Here is a 17725-nt window from a genome sequence, read left to right on the forward strand (position 1 = left end):
TCGATTTAACGAAATCCTCTGTTTAACGAAAAATTTCCGTTGCACGAACGCATCCCTATAGACGCCAATGTATTTTTGCATTCGATTTAACGAAATACATTCGTTTGGTCACCTCTATTTAACGAAATCTCTGGGCTCTTCTGCGCGTGTCTTTCCCCTTCACCACGAAGAAAAGGAGGAGAAACCTTCCCTCTCTGTTGTCCTTACGCGAGTTTTCATTGGTTACTTCGGTTGTCACGTGCTGTAGGCACGAGCGTGCCGACATGTGCGTCTCCACCGCCGGTAATCGTTGCGCCGACGCTGTTTCGAAACCGGCGCGAGGGTCTCTTCGCACCTGTTTTCGGACAAGAAAACACGCATTGCTGACATCTCGCGAAGTCTAATTTGCTTGTGTTGATGAAGACGACAGTACGTTGCGGTTTTGTGCCTTTTCATTACTTGTTTTTGTTCGCGCCGCTGATGCTGACGGTGGTAAAATGGGCATGATGCCGCTGCCATTCAAGGTCCCATCGGCGCAGACGTCTACGTGACATGTACCAGTTTCTCGTTCTTTTCGGCGGTGTACGGTTGTTCTTTCCGGACGTCATGAGTGCAAGTGAACCAACCAAGAAACTTCGATACGCGATCGCGTAGGAGAAAGCAGTCGAGGTCATCCGGAGTTACGAAGGTTATGAATGCTCAGAACGATATTGTGCACAAATTACGCGTTACCTAGCGTTATGTAATGAATAAAGCTTGATATTTTGTGCCCTTCTTACCTTAGTACCTGTTTTATGACAAATGACGTTTTGCGGTACGTGCGGCGCTGGTAGTGCGGCGGCCATCTTTGTTTAACTTGGCGTGTTCCATTTAACGAATATCTCGATTTAACGAAACAAAGAGCCAGCATTTACAAATTCGTTATATAGAGGTTCAACTGTATTGCCTCTCCCCCCCAAATACCGGCTTTGGGCATTGTTTCCTTCTTACACGATGTATTATGCGGAAATATCAGTTAACCTAAACCGAAACCTAAACCGGGGAGGAGACAGCCAAAATTTCCCTTTCCCAGAGCGCTTGCACGGGGTATGCAGAAGCAGCAGAAGTACGCGTGCGTCGGTCACAGCGGTTTAGGAGCAGTGTTCCGTCATGGGGTCAGGCCATTACGACCCTGTATCCTTTTCGTCTGGCTCGGAGGAGTACGGCGAAGTTTCTTCAGAGCCACAGGTGTAAGCTAACGTCAACATCGCCGCATATGACGAGTCTCCTTTCAGAGTTCCATCTACAATCTATATATTTTTAGTTATATCAGCCTTCTGTTCATTACCAAAGGATGTAATGTCAGCACCACCTTGTATATTGCATTCCTCTTTGAGCCTTCCTTTTGCGTACACGCCCCATTGAGTTGGCATAGGAGACGGGCATAGGAACAGCGTGGCTCGGCAATACTTTTCGTGCTTGGAAGACCCCTAGCTCGTGCATCAGACATGCTATGATTTCGAACATCTGAGATTCAAAATTGTCGGAACATATGTTGCTCTGTGTCGAACCTGCACTCATTTCAGCCTTTCGGGGCGCTGCCTCTCACTCACGGCAACGCTTTTCATCATTCGGGAAGCGAAGATAAGCAACACCGACGTAGAGGTCGACTTGTTGCCGCAAGTTTTGATGCAACACCTCGCATCTCCGCTCATATTACTCATTGTTGCACAGAAAATAAGAAAACTACAATGCGTTGAATGAATGCAAGCACAGATCATGTGGACTGCCCAGCGTTGCTTGCAACGCATCCTTCCTCACATTTCAAAAATAATTTTTGTGACATCTGCGCTGTTTTCAGCCGACATATTCCCTAACTGCGTTCGAAACATGTCAATAATCGTAATAGTAAGAGAAGCCTGCAACCGATTTTCTTCCCAACCCCAACAACACCGAATATCCTCTGGATGTACGAGTAATGCCCTAACGAATGCCATACGTCCGATGGATGTCCTCAGAATATCCATCGGACGTACGAATCCGTTAGGGCATTATTCGTACATCCAGAAGATATTCGGTGTTGTTGGGGAAGTCTCCCTTTACACTGAAAATATTTTTGATGGCCCTCTGTATTTAGGCCTGTTGTTGCTTCGAAGCAGGTGCTCGTGTTTACGAAGGGTGACTTTCAGTGTTTGGAAATCTGTTAGGATACCCAGTGATGAATTTTATTTGACCCATGTCAGGATCTTTTTCGGTGCTCCAGCGTGAGGGCCACAAGGCAGAATTCGGTTAGAAGGAAATCTGGGTAGTCTCTTCAGGCAAACGTATGGGCAGATCTCGTCAAGCTTTTCAGTGTAATCTTAGTCTTATGAACAAATTCTGTGTAGTCTTACGCTTTATCCATGAGGAATTCCAACCATACAGTGGTGCGGGTGGTGACTGTAAAGGTGAATGTATTGTTTCTCAGTCAGCTTTTTTGTAGAGAGTTGTGGTGAGGTTGCCATTTTCCAGTGATATTGCAGCGTCAGGGAAGTTGATTGAGCGCGTTGAGTGCTGTGATGTGCACTTTATTGTGTCATGTGCAGTGTTTAATATTTTGAAGGTACACAGTGCGTTTGAATGTGAGGGTATTGAGGACCTTGTTTTCTAGAGACCCCACAAAGATACTCGCACATGTGGGTGCAACTGGTGTGTCCATGCTTGTACCATATACTTCTAGGTAGTATTCCCAATTGAACTCGAAGTATGAGGACCATATGTGAATTAGTGAGAGGAGGGTTTTTTGGGCCTTTCCTGCGTATACTTAGGTCCTGATCTTTTTGGGTTTATTTTTGGGTTGGGTTGGGTTTTTTGGGTTATATTTTTCAGCAACATCGGGAAGTAAATATCTGGTTGTATTTTGCTTCAATAATTGAGGTGTAATCGAGTTGAACTGAATCTGATTCAACCCAGTTCTGGTTGAATTGGGGTGTATGAGGCATAAGTCTTTGGTTTACTTGACAAAATACGAGTGACACACCAGTAGACGCACAGTATCATTAAGTCTGTTCATCTAAGAGGCAGCAGGGTCTCTGTTTTGACAGTTTGTATGAGCATATTTATGCATTTTGAACACAGTCTCCAAAGTTCTGTGTTAGTTGTGATGACTTTGGATCCCCCTGGTCCAGCATTGTTTGGCGAAATATCTGTTTAAACTGTTTTTTTGCTGATTTCAATCGGGAGGGGGGAAATATCCGGCGTAATTGGATATAACTCTAAAACGTCAGGCCGCATGCATACTCCTCATACATGTTTGCCACACGGAAAGCATAATTAACCACTTTCATGCAAATTCTGTGGCTGCGTAGCATCATGAGGCAAAAGTCGAAGACAGTCGAGGGCAGTGACATTGCCAATTTTATTGGATTACTTCGTATGCCTGTTGTAGGCATCATAAGGAACAGTACAAGGGCATTTTTTATGCTTAGGGTGTAGTCTGCTTCGGGTCATCAAACGAACAGCAACCTGCTCTGCGTAGGGGAGTTGATCGTTAGATCTGCAGCATGGTTGTTTTAAAACTAAGATGTTGAGTCAGCTACCAACCTGGCAAACTGGGAATTGTCAGGGAAGTTGCCAGAAGGCAGCTGAAAGCTTCAGTCAGGGAAAACTGCAGACAAGTGCCACAATGATACGCAGCAAATCATGAATGCCAGTCCGTGCGGTCGAGCGACCATGCCGCAGCAACATTCCTGCGAGTAAGAGTTAGTCAATATGACAAGCTCAGAGGCAGGAAAGCCTCACTAATAAGCGATCTTTTACAAAAAAGACAAGGGCCATAAACGAGGTCTCTCTACTGCAGGAACAACAATTTTTCTTTTAAGCAGAAAGGAGAAACATGTATTTGCAATATGTTTGTTTTAATTCATTAAATGGTCCATATTATGCAATTATTCAATAAAATATCTGCTTTATGAGTGATCTGTATCAAAACGTAGGAGCAGGCACTTTGGTGCTTTGGTCAGGGAATTGGCTTGAAATAAACAGTGAAAACCTGGAATAGTTAAGGAATTTGGGCGGCTACAATTTGGTAGACACCTCTTTGAGTGCTCATGTGTTTTCTAATACCACTCAGCCCGTGTTCCTGACCAAGGAAGAACGTGCAGCGGAAGCTCTACGACGAAGGCAAGCGGAGACAGAGGAACAGCGGAGAAAAATGGAAGAAGAAAGGAAAAAGCGGCAACAGTTCCTAGAAGTGGCAAAAAGAGCTATGGGTATGTAGTTTCAGCAGTGAGTACTGTAAATACAGTACATGTTAGGAGTTATCTCAAAAGGGCTTATGTATTAGAAACTTCTAACATCCAACAAAGGCCCCTAATGGACATTTGGAGAACAAAGGTCACGTCTATGGGTACAACTTTTGTTTTCTGTGTTTCACATCCTCCAATGGTGTCCCGACGTAAGATACAGTCTCTTGTCAGCTGTGAGTGTAGCGTTTCCTGTATCATAGTCAGGTCCTAATCAAGCCAGGGTATGATGAGAATATGTACAGCTCCCATGTGCTGAGTGTATTTGCTAATGCGAGGAGGACTTGACCATCATGTGGCACTTCAAATGTGTAGTGTGCAATGGAAGATGGTGTCGCGTTTCCCAAGATTTAGTGCCTTCGTTCTGGTGAACATTTCCTCAGTTCCGCTTACGGCCAAACGTTTAATTGACAGTGAGACTGGTGCTGTTATCTGTCAGTAGCACATGGTAGATGCCAACTGTGAGGTCATCATGACTCAAGAAAGCCACATCAAAGGGAAACCTTGGCAACGATGAAGACCCAGCGGAACTGCCGTGTCAGTCTAATCTTGAGGGTCAGAGAACGCTCACCAAAGCAAGTACTGAGTGGAGTGCTCACAGCTTGAAAGTTGTAATTGAGATAGGGATGTTGACGGTGAGCATCACATGCAGGCACATGCGCACTTCTGTCCTGGTATTCCCCAAAAATTTCAGAGGACCGATCAGGCATGTGAGTTCACACCCCAAGCCTTTTGCAATCTGTGCAGCTTCCTTGGTACCCATTATTTACACACCATAGTTAGGGCCTGACTTTTTAGGGTTAAACCCGTATCCGCCCGATATTTACCCCCCGAACGAAATCTGTAAAATTCGGGTTTAACCCGTATCTACCCGAAAACATCCGGGTCGTGTGGCACACTCATAAGCATGCATTAAAATAAAGTTTGATAACATTGCTAAACATTAGTTTCATGTTAAGACAAATTTTTATTAAACAAAAAAAAAATCACCTGAATACACCCGAATTCCTGACGACAGAATATGCCGTAACAGGATTTAACCCGAATACACCCGAATTTTCGAATGAAAAATATCACCCGATATTTACCCCCCGAATTTGGCCAAAAATAAAACCCGAAACAGTCAGGCCCTAACCATAGTTTATCACCCTTCCTCTTACCACGTGGTCGAGCACTACATCATAGGCTCAAGGTTACACTACACTACACTGTTGAATAGACTGCTTGCCAGTCGTCCTCGTAGGTCTCTGCATCGCGCTCATGGTAGACATAGCCTGAAGCTTTCGGGAAATATTTTTTTCTAAATCCAAGGGGGTACAAATTGGGTAAATAAACATTTGCTCTAAATTCATGTGAATTTGGGCAGAAGAGCTTTCAGATGCTGAATGCAGGGGGAAATCGGACTCAGTTACTCAAACTATCGGCACTGGTGTCATGCAAACGATGGTGTAACTGAATTTGCTGCCAAACAACTCAGGGAGGACAATTTGCCAGGTAAAAATCGGGTTTCACCCTAAAGGGGCAACCTTCAATTCAGAGTGCAAATTTGAGGAAGGATCGGGTTTAACCCTAAAACTTCAGGCTCTAGTTCTTCTGCAGCACAGCTGGGCTATGGTACACCTTTACACATCCCTGGGGAGTTCTTGGAGCCCGCCACTCCCAGTGACATCCCACAAAATCCAACCAACTTTCGCCATCCTCCTGAATGAGTTCTGCTGTGCACTGAGACCACCTGTGTCATACGCATCAACTTCCTGTTGACATCTCTCTACATGGACTCACGTCTTCGTGGGCTAGGATGCCACCCGAAAACCTGCCCAATAATCCTACGATGGTCCCTGTCTCGTTCTGGACCGGACACAAAAGTACTACGAGCTTATTATTGTAAGGACCTTAAGGGGGCCTATCCCCTTATCTTCTGTTCGTCAGGTTCATCATCTGTGCTGACGGAGTGGCAGGCAGTGACACATCTGTGATCTTCCTGGACTGTCTCCCCCTGGTTCCACATTTGTTTATGATACAGGGCGCCCTACTAACATTTGCCAAGCTTTAAAAAACAAAAACAAATCTATATTCATGAATGAAACCAACTGCATGTTAAGAGTCGCTGAAGCTCATAGTCAATATTTTTATTTATGTAATTAACTAAATAAATTAAATTACATACTAACTTTTTAATTAGTCACTCGGAAGCCAAAGTGCCAATGGACAGATCATAGAGTAAGTTGAGACATTTTCGAATAAGGTGTGCTCAAGGTGGTACTTCTCACAGGCTTCTTTTTTTTTTTTTTTTTTTCTGCTAAAGAACCAAAGCCTGCAAAATTTTAAGCAGTTCTACGTGACCGCCTGCTCACCTTCACCAGATGGTGCACCTTAATAAGGCCCTGCCTTTACACTAAATTGGTCGCATAATCTGAGGCTTGGTACGGAATCTCGTGGGACAACACTTCTTTGCTGAGGACCACGCTTTCAGGGCCGGACATGGACAGCCAGTAAAACTGTGCTGCCTATGGGCCTCTTGCACGACGTTTGGGGACGCTCCGAACTGTATTCTGCAGCGGCAGTTGTGGCCTTGTAGCCGGAGGCTTGTCCGTGAGCAGGCGTGTATCACCTACGCTGCGGCTCCGAGAAATTGTGCCACAATGATTCCCACAAAAGAGATGACGATCTCGCAAGTTGTTGATGTATTGGTGCTCACCTGCCTTGTCACTGCAGGTTGATGACCAAGGGGGTGTGACGAGCTAATCTCAGTGATATTGCCATTCCAGAAACCGTCGTACCTATATACAGTCGCCGACCGTTAATTCGGACTTCTAATGGTCACGGGATTTGTCCGAATTATCGAGCAGTCGGAATTAGTAGTTACAGTCAAACTCCTTTACAACGAAGCTCAGGGGACAGCAAAAAAAATTCGCAGTAAAGGTATTTTCGTTAAAAAGGATGTCCATTATTGGACCTATAGGCTCCAGCGGGACCGCAAAAAAAAATTGTTGAAGTGGTATTTTCGTTAAAAAGGTGTTCGCTATAAAGGAGTTTGACTGTAATCATAAAAATCCACTCTAACACTGGCGTTTATTACAGAAAATTTACACGGGACGGAAGAAAGTGTCGATACGCGTCTGCCTAGCAGCGCGCGCACGAGACAGAACGTCACGCTGCATTTCTGATAATGTCACACTGTCGGAATAAACTCGTCCGAGCGTATCGATGGCTGCGAGGATCTGCGCAGTAGATGGAGGTTCGGCGACGTCTAAACGTCGAAACAGCAATGTCGATCACATGAACGTAAAACTTCACGCGGGCGCCCGCTTCTTCTCCCCGCAGGCGGCCCTCCGAGGGACCTACTGGAGGGGCAGCCCGGCGGCGAGCGGGAGTCAGAAACTCGAGGTTCCGATTTTGAATTTAGGAGCGTGGATTCTCACAAAAAGTAGGGAAAGTCGGCCAAAATTCCAAAATTCAAAATCCATGGCCCCGAAAACGGTCCGAATTGTTGGAAGCTGAAATGCATTGGTTCTATGGGGGCTATTGATTGAGTCCAAGATTTTGTCTGAACTATTGGAAAGTCTGAATTATTAGGGTCCGAATTAATGGTCGGCGACTGTACTTAAAGGGGTTGCGAATTCAATCCCGCACATTACACAACATCATGGTTGAGATGTAGATTTATAGGTATCACACATTGCCGAAACCTCTTTACTCTTTGCTCCCGCATCACTGAGTCATGGCACTTTGAATATGAGGAGATTCTTTCACTCTTGGCTCCCCTCCTCCTCGCCCGATCTCGCTACGACGTAGTACTGAGCCTGCAACGGAAGTGCATAGTTTCCCGTCGTCATGACGATGTCTGTAAACGGGGATGCAGCAAATGCTGGGACGTGGTGCGGCAAAGTGCTCGGAACAGAAGTGGAAAGGAGTGGAAGCGCTATAACGTAGAGCCGCAGAGCAACAGGTCAAAGCGTCACTTTCCGCCTGTTTCACGGAGCTGCGGCTTTGAAAATGGGAGATTTTTAAAACTCTGTAGCACAAAAAAATAATAGGACATCGAAAGTGGAACTTTCCATATGAAGTGGAGTGAGGCGTACAGACCCTGCCAGAGACAAAGTTCTACCCGTGTGGTTTTTCAACCCTTTTGATACCGTGCAGTGTATTTAAAGTCTCGTGTTCTAGGGTTAAGGGTATGTTTTTGCCCCCCGACCTGCATCATCGTGACATGGCATGAAACCCGAAAAACCCCCGAAAATGAACTTTCTGAAGTGCAAATTCAGCCACTAATACGGGAGACACTGGACTGAACACTGCACATTCAGCACAGCCACCTTGTGTTCATCTGAAAAGGGAGAGCTGCTTTCTGTAATTTACAGTCACAAAGTTATTCGTGATGTTTACCCCAGTTTTTGCCCCGTGATGTTAAAACGGAGACTAAACCCCCAAAAACATGAGTAATATTGTGTACCCGTCATGATTAGTTTGATTCTTCTTTCCTGCAGAGGAGTCTCTAGAGCGTCCTGACAGGCGAGATCGTCGGGACCGCAGGGACCGAGACAGGGACAGAGGTGGAGGAGACGATGACGAAGAAGATAGGGATAAGATACGTGAACAGAAAGACAAGGAGAAAGAGTTTGAAGCTATTAAGGTGGGTGCAGGAGGTGATGTTAAGAGTGGTTAAACGAGGCTTTTGCACCAGTACTGTGTCACCAGACTTGTGCCCGTTACTCGAAAAAAGTAATTGATTACCGTTACTGTTACTTGTACGGAAAAAGTAACTGATTACCGTTATCAATTACTGGGCTCTAACTACGCATTATTCCGGTCGTTACTCTGCATTCACGCAAATTATACCCGTCTTTGTGTGCCTCAGAGGGGGGGAGAAAGAAATAGTTCAACTGCGGAACAACTGAAATGACACAAAAAACAAAAACGCGCAGGACAAGTAGACCTGTACGTCTACTGTATTTATCGCCTGGGAAAACGTTGACTCGATCGTGGGAGAGCATCGTGTGGATCTTCCCATGACTCAATACACCTCCGAAGCTACCACAATGGTACCACCACACTGGTGTAGTAAGAGATTAGGGAGAGAGACCCTGACATTCCATAACCCTATAACAATGACCTCCGCTTGGTATAGTAGAACGGTCAAAAAAAGGCTCACTGCACGAGGGCCTTGACTTGGGGCAGAACATCTGAAAGATGAGTTAATCTCTACCAGAAAAGTAATCGATTACTGAGTACAAGGCACTAGCTGTCTTATGTGCGTTCTGCCATGATTAGTTTGAACCATCGTGCTCTACACCTTCTAGCACCCACGCGCATTCTGTCGCAAAACCTGTTACATTCACTTGACTGATTTTGGAGTTCAATTCGGCAAATTAAATTCTTTGCGACAGAAAATAGACAGGTGTAAGTTGTGACGAAAGGTCCACTGAAGATTAATACTGTTGGTCAATAATTTTTTACCATTTAGATTTTGAATATATTTTTTTAATGTGTTAGGTGAAACCCTATGTACATTATGAGTGTCTGTTATTCACTGCTTGACTTACGGTCAGTATTTTTAGAGCCTGAGGTCTTAGGATTTAACCTGATTCTTCCCCGAATTTGCACTCCGAATCGAGGGTTGTCTCTTTTCGGGTTAAACCCGATTTTTACCTGGCAGATTTCTTTCACTGAGATGTCTGTAGGAATGCACACTAACTTGTTTGGCAGCAAACGCAGTTACATCACCATTTGTACCGAACCAGTTCAGTTAGTTTGAGTAACTGACCCCGATTTCTCCCCAAATTTAGCGTACTGGAAGTTTTTCCACACAAATTTGCATGAATTTAGAGCACACGTTTATTTACCCGATTTTTACTCCCCGAATTTAGCAAAAAATATTTCCCTAAAGCTTCAGGCTCAAAGTATTCCTTGCCTCCGCTCCCAAAGCACCTAGAGCAGGGGTGCCGAACTGGCGGCCCACGTGACCCCCAAGGAAAAAAAAAAAAGGATCTTTCGGCCCAGGCTTCATGGCCGGTTGTGGCATTATGATTGGGCTCTGTACTCGCGCAGTTTGTCTGGCATTGGTTAGTGATAGAAAACTTGCCATTGACGTTTAACAGCCGGTGATTACCTAACACGACAACGGCGAAGATGAGGAAAGTAACACGGAGGCAGACATGGGAGGAACACTCAACCTCAAACTTTCAACTTTTAATCATAATTAGGGAGTGAATTTTTTCTGGTTAAATGCCTTTCTCAGATTCGGGGGGTAGAAATCGGGTGCTATTTTTAAGCCTGTAATTCGGGGAAAAATCGGGCGATAATTGTGCCTTCGAGTGTTATCGGGTGTTTTATTTCTCATCTTGTCTATTAAGACCTTTCCTAATCTTTTTTCTTCTTTTTTTTGGGTGTGTATGGGGGGGGTACCCTACCGGCACTAATCCCCGAAGGCATAGACAGCACCTTGGCCCAATATTGGGCCGACATTGCCAATATCAGTCCAATATTGGGCCAAGATGTTGTTCTGCTTGGGAGTGCTAACACACATGGGTGTATTGCTGGGAATGTAAGTGACCCATTCTTACGTGTGTTACCTAAGGTTCGTCTTCAGTGGAAACGTCACTTGAGGGTTTCATAGTGGCTGGAATTCGGGGAGAAATCGGGTTTAACCCGAATTGGTCGGAGGTCAGTTCGGGGGGGAATAACCGGGCGGAATCGGGTTTAACCCGAAAAAGTCACTCCCTAATCATAATCAACCTTTAATCACATTGACAGGTTGAGAGGTTAACGTTCCCTGTCTTTCGTCGTCTTCGCTGATCACTCTTGAAATCTGCCACCACATCTGATTTTTACTTGATTGGTATTGCTGTTACACATTCCTGCCAAAATTTCTGAGCACACCCTACATGGCCGATTTGTAATATTGGTGCCTTCAGTGCTGCCAGAAATGGACTGTTTCAGTCGCACGCTTGGTGATCTCCCAAGTGAATTTGAGGCAAAAGTTTTTGAGTTCAGGAGACCCGAAACGGAGCTTTTTGGCTCACTGTTTTGCACAGCTGTCGACAATGTTCCTGACGACTTACAAATGGAACTGATTGACCTGCGGTGTGACTAGGGTTGCCACCAGTCCGGTATTATACCGGCACGGCCGGTTATTTGGGCGCACTGCCGGTTGCCGGTAGAAAGGTGATACCGGCAGCTTTTTGCCGGTATTTCTGGTTCAAGACCTTTCATAAGGGCTTTTACGGGATTTTCCCTTCAACATTCCGTTACAGCTTGAATAAATCTGGAGCACAGACCCAGCTCCACAGTCACCAGTCGTTTAATTAGTTATTAATTCTTATTATTATTCATCGTTATTATTATTATCATTGTTATTTCTAGCATCAATGAAACAGCCACACACAGGAACATATGTTTCCTCGTAATATCTTGAGCGAGCACACTCTCTCTCTCTGTGTCTTGTCCACCCATCACCCCCTTTCCACGAGCCGTTCCTCCTCTCCCTCAGCCGGTATTTTTCACTACGAAGGGTGGCAACCCTAGGTGTGACGCACCGATAAGAACAAGTTTGCTGAAGTTGATGTGCCTTCGTTTTATTCTTAAGTTTGACAAAATTGTGCGAAGATACATGTTGATACAGATACGAAGTTGTCGCAGGGAAACATGTTCATGTTTGGTAGAACATATGTACGTCTAAAAATAATAATTTGTGGCTTAATGTTGCGAGACAACTGTGTCAGTATACCGCGTTAATGTTAATATATCTGTTAATGTTAATATATCTGCGAGCAGGACCCACTTGCACAAATGTTGAGGAAACTCCTCAGTGCTATCCAAAGTAGCTCTGGCAGTGCTCTACACATGAGCGGCACAGCATTGAGGACTGTAGGTCGTGCCTGAAGCACTACTGCAGCTACTGAGGACACCACTGAGTAATCTCCTCAATATTCATGCAAGTGGGCCCAGGGTGCTTTATGTGATGAACATAATTATGTCAAAGTGATGCTCACAACTAACAAACGATCACCTCAACGCAGTCCTTAAGATTGCAACTGTGCAATTACTTTCGCCCGACGTTGACGCAACAGTTAATACCAGGAGGTGTCAAGTTTCAGTCTCAGTGCACTGCAAATAGAAAGGATTGCGGACACTGTGATTCAGCAATGCCAAGTAACGCAAATATATACGTCTTAGTTCTATGTTGCATCACCTCTATCAGAAACTGGCTATCCAAACTGGTGGTATGCGGCCCGCGTAGTTCCTCCACGGCTCAATGCGGCCCGCGGACACTAGTGCATTGAGCACATCTGACGTAGAGTATCTAAATGTGGTGTAACTGAACATATCTATACAGTAGCCGATTGATTTTTTGGATGACGATTATTCTGACTCGTTCGATACCTCAGACTTCCACAGTAAACTGTGGTCCTCGCCACAAAATTAACAAGTTCTTACTAACGAAAGGAAAGTTAGGTAGCAAGCGAGCTGGTGGTGACGATCCATGCACTGTTGATAATGCTATAATATCGTTTCTTTCTGCATTCCGTTCCCCGTTGGTACTTGTAAAAAGGTTTGTTGATGAATGCTGTGGTGTAATAGCATCTGCTGCTCCTGAGTTAGTCTTTACCTTTGAGCGTCCTACCGGTAATTCTCTTCAATACTTGGACCTAAGAATCATGTTCAATCAAGGTCTGTGTTGGTCCTATGGCAAAGAAAAACCTAAGCCGGTACTTCCGGCCCATAGTTGTCACTCGAAAAGTGTTAAATTCAGTGTCGTCTCTGGCTTACTGTCAAATGCCGCAAAAAAGTCTTGCATCCATAACCTTCGCTCTTCTATCAGCCACCAAATGGTTCGCTTGGGTGATGCGGGGTATTCTCAGTCTTTAGTGATCCGTGGGTTAAGGCTTATTAGCGCTAAGATGTTCGGTCCTGCCAATGACCTTGTGAAACCCCACGAGAACCGTGTGGTTATTCCCTACATTCATGCCGTATCACACAATCTACTACATGTTGCCAAAAAATTTAATGTCAACCTTGCCTTTCGCAATAACTTTCGTCTTGACGCCCTGACACCTTTCAGTAAATCTGTAGCAAGTTGTAAAAATCATAAGCGAATGTTTGTTTCCTGTCAGTCGAATATTGTCTATGAAATTCCTTTTAAATGTGGTTTTTGTTATATTGGGAAAAGTAAGCGTTGCTTAAATGATCGTCTGCGTGAGCATGCATTGAAGGTGAGGAACAAAGACCGTGTGTCAGAAGTAGCTAAACATTTACAAGATTGTAACAACTGTGAACCCTTATGGAATCGAACAATGGTGTTGGCCAGGGAGGCTGACCTTCATAGAAGGCTCCTTCGGGAAACCCTTTCTATCCTCAGTTATGGGAACTGTGTCAGCAAAGCTTCCTTGACCTTGTCTCCCGCTTTGAAGAGCTTGTTAGCTTACCCCCACTCTCCCACCTAGTGTCTATTTAAATGTTGTTTTGCAATAAACCTGTCAGCTGAGTTTGAGACCGCGTTTGTGTATGTCTGTTTTCGTCCCTACCTCGTCTCGGGTTTTCAAGTCATGGAAGTTCTTACTGCCATTTTTCCGGTCAGATCAAAGTCCAAGAGCTCGATTCTATGGGCTAAAACTAGGGGTGTGCGAATATTCGAATTCTCGAATTCGAATCGAATATCAAACGCTCGAACTATTTGATTCGCGAATCGAATATCCAGCATTCGATTTTTCGAATATTCGACTGTTCCGCGAATATGAAGGACACAACCCGATGGGCTTCACCTGATGCTTCCGTGCAGGAGGTGAAGCCTGCTTTACAAAATGCCCTTGCAGCAGGACCAACACAGGCGGGACGGTGTTTAGTTTAAGATAACGTTATCCAAAGTTAGTTTTGTGGACATCTTCTGTGGAAGGGGCGGCACCTCTCCCGACGAGGGACTTTGATTTGATGTCTGTGAGGTTGCCTTTAAAAAGTTAGGACTCTCGAATAATGACTGCAGCCCACGAACAAGAAGGGTGTCTTAAAGATGTCCTTTGCATCTAAAATTTCAGCAGTGCAACTTCCTAGGGCGAGTGCAAAGAAACTAAAAGGTGTTCATGGCAAAGCTGAGGCAGGATGCCAGTTCGTTTGTTTCACAAATGGCCTGTGGTTATCTGAAACAATTACAGCCTCATCCGTATAATATGCTACTGCCTGGCATAAAATTTTTAAATGAAGGTAACCACTCCAGTAAGTGTAGGCTCACCCGAAAAGCAGGAAGCACTCTCATGTAACATTAAAGAGTAGGGGCTTTGAACAGAAGAATTGCATATCTTTCTTGTCACAGTTAATGCTAGAAAAAATACACTAAAGGCATGGGCTACGAAATGGAAACTTTTAGTGTGAAAGTCACATATTGTAAATTTTGCACGAATATTCGATATTCGATTCGGTATTCGGAATTTTTCCCCCAATTCGATTCGATATTCGATTCGACTTAAAATATTCGGATTCGCACGCCCCTAGCTAAAACACTTGCGGAACACCGACGTGACCATTTTTGGGCACTACAGCGGCGACTTCGAAACCGGCATTTTGGGTTGTGTGCTTAGGGATCGTCGGATTTTTCACACTGCAGTATTATTAGAGCCTGAAGTTTTCGGGAAATATTTTTTTTCTAAATTCGGGGGGGAAAAATCGGGTAAATAAACGTGTGCACTAAATTCGTGCGAATTCCGGTGAAAAAACTTCCAGTAGGGTAAATTCGGGGGGAAATCGGGCTCAGTTACTCAAAGTACTCAAAGTAACTGTAGTGGTTTGGTACAAACGGTGATGTAACTGCATTTGCTGCAAAACAAGTAAGTTAGTGCATTCCTACAGACATCCCAGTGAGGGCAATTTGCCAGGCAAAAATCGGGTTTCACGCTAAAGAGGCAACCTTCCATTCGGGCTGCAAATTCAGGGAAGAATCGGGTAAAACACTAAAACTTCAGGCGCTAAGTATTATTCAGACTTTTTTCCGGTCTCCGCCAAGTCCTGAAAATCTGTCGACTACTGTACCAAGTAGCCTAATGCTATGTCGACCCACATTCAATTGACAGTTTAAAGCATACTTCAAACAGCATGTATGTCTCGGGTGCAGCAAATCTGCAGCATGGTGACACCAGCCAAAGATAGACAAGGACCACTGTCAAAGTATTTGTGCTAATCGAACGTCTTTTTGTAGTCGATAATTAGAGCCTGAAGTTTTCGGGACTTATTTTCTTCCAAATTCGGAGGGTAAAAATCGGGGAAATAAACATGTGCTCAAAATTCATGTGAATTCGGGTCGAAAAACTTCCAGTATGCTAAATTTGGGGAGAAATCGGGCTGTATTACTCGAACGAACTGTACTGGTTTGGTACAAACAGTGATGTAATTTGTGTTTGCTGCTATGCAAGCTAGTGTGCATTGCTACAGACGTTTCAGTGAGGGCAATTTGCCGGGTAAAAATCGGGTTTCAACCTAAAGAAGCAACCTTCAATTCGGGGTGCGAATTTGGGGAAGAATCGGGTTGCATACCAAAACTTCAGGCTCTATTGATAATGCTCTAATTCGTGCATCCTGTGGATCACTTTTTCAATTTGCTGCACTGTAACAATGGTATACGTCTCTGGAGTATCTAATATGCTTGTCCGTCTACTCAGGAACGCTACTTGGGATTGATGAAGAAAAAAAGGCGCGTAAGGCACCTTAACGATCGCAAGTTTGTTTTTGACTGGGATGCATCTGAGGACACTGCAGTGGACTACAACCCAATCTACAAGGAGAAACACACTGTGCAGTTCTTTGGAAGGGGTCACGTTGGTGGCATCGACCTCAAGGTATCATCCACTCCATCAGTTTCTAATATTGAAGCCTCAGGTTTCTTTATAGTCCTGCAGGATGCAAATTATTGCTCGTTTGTGCTTCACAACGACTGATGTTTATGTGATCATGGTTTTCAAAGATCAGAAAAAGTGTCTCCCTCATATGGATGAAAAGGTGGCCTGTGAGTGATTTTATGTAGGTGATTCAGTCCCAGAAGCGATTAACCATCAAAATGGCCGCATTGCACTTGCCAAATCTCCGTGTGTGTGTCATCTTTGACCCTGTGCGTTCTCCACCATGTTCAGCATATACAGTAGTTCCTTCTACAGTGCGATCCCATTAATTTGAGCTTGAAGGAGACCCAAGATTTGTTCAGAATTCGCACACCCCTACTTCATCCTGTCAACATAGTGAATGAGTTTCTAGCAGTGATCCCTAGCGTCACAGGCAGCATTTGTATGCTGCACACTTCACCAGAGGCACCTTCTTTATCACTTCTATCATCACTTCTAAATCATTTGTATCATCAGGCACGTTTCTCCCGTTCTCTGTCTAGAGCAACAATTTAATCTGTGTCGAAGGCACATATGCAGGCATTTTTTACCTTTGGTGCGGTATTAAAGCATTTAGGTGCTTCGAGTTGTGGGTTCTACAAACCAGGAATTACCTTTTTTGTGACACTAAGAGACTTCCATAACATCACTCTTGAAATTGCATCAATATTCCTTATTGGCCCACTTGTAACGAAGGCACAGAGCAGTATGAATCTCAGAAAGCCCCTCTTGAACAAACTGTCAATTTTTATTTATTTATTTTACTACCCTCATGGCAGAAGCATTACAGAGAGGAGTGGGACATTTCAAATACAGTAGAACCTCGTTATAATAACTCCTCTTGTAGTAAAACTCCACTTATAGTAAAAGAAAACTGCCGTCCCGACTGAGTTCCTATAGATCCAGTTGTAAACAGAAAAATTCTAGGATACCGCTTATGTAAAGAACGGACACCCAGAATGTGGGTTTCCATATGTCAGAGCCTGCCATCTTGTCATGTCGATAACGCTCGGGATGTTGCTTGCCGGTGTTTCTTTTTTTTTCTCTCTCTTTCTTTTCTTTTTTTGCAACACTGCGATCACCTGGAAGGGAAACAGCCAATAGTGTCCATCCACTGAATGTGAGGTAGAAATGCATAGCGGGTAGCTTCCTTGTTTCTGCCTGATTTTGCACTCCCAGCACGCGTTTCCCAGTTCTTGATTTGGCGATGTGACGTGTGTATTCTTTTTGTGTGTGTGTGTGACGTGAAGCTCGGGACATGGTGGACTGTGACAGAGAACGCAAAGTGCTGACACTGCTTCAAAAGATGATGTTACCGCAAGCTGGTGGACAGTAACGAACTGGCGCATAAGCAAATCACCGACAAATTTACCATTTTGCAATTGACAGTTTCTGTTTTGGTGAAGGATAGGGGCATTTTTCTAACACTGCAGAGTTCCTATTTGTACATAGCAGCATAATAAATCTCTGAATGACTTGTCCTGCTCCATTTATAAAGGTACTCCTGATATAGTAAAGTTATCCACAGGTCCCGGCCAGCTTACTATACAGAGGTTCTACTGTACAACGCAGAACCAGTAACACAAATTATATACGAGTAGTTATTCAGCAACACAAAAATGT

At 44.4% G+C, this 17725-nt stretch overlaps 1 protein-coding gene across 2 annotated transcripts in view; it reads left to right on the plus strand.

Annotated features, from left to right (window-relative positions):
• LOC135366415 (probable ATP-dependent RNA helicase DDX23) overlaps positions 1 to 17725 on the plus strand; it is a 55799-nt gene that overhangs the window by 8275 nt on the left and 29799 nt on the right. For both annotated transcript variants that reach the window (XM_064599100.1, XM_064599101.1), the window contains exons 6-8: positions 4070 to 4208; positions 8729 to 8874; positions 15887 to 16063. In XM_064599100.1, coding sequence (XP_064455170.1) covers positions 4070 to 4208; positions 8729 to 8874; positions 15887 to 16063 — 462 coding nt within the window. The remainder of the gene's footprint in view (positions 1 to 4069; positions 4209 to 8728; positions 8875 to 15886; positions 16064 to 17725) is intronic.

Source organism: Ornithodoros turicata, chromosome 8 (genome assembly GCF_037126465.1).
Source record: "Ornithodoros turicata isolate Travis chromosome 8, ASM3712646v1, whole genome shotgun sequence".
NCBI lineage: Eukaryota > Metazoa > Arthropoda > Arachnida > Ixodida > Argasidae > Ornithodoros > Ornithodoros turicata.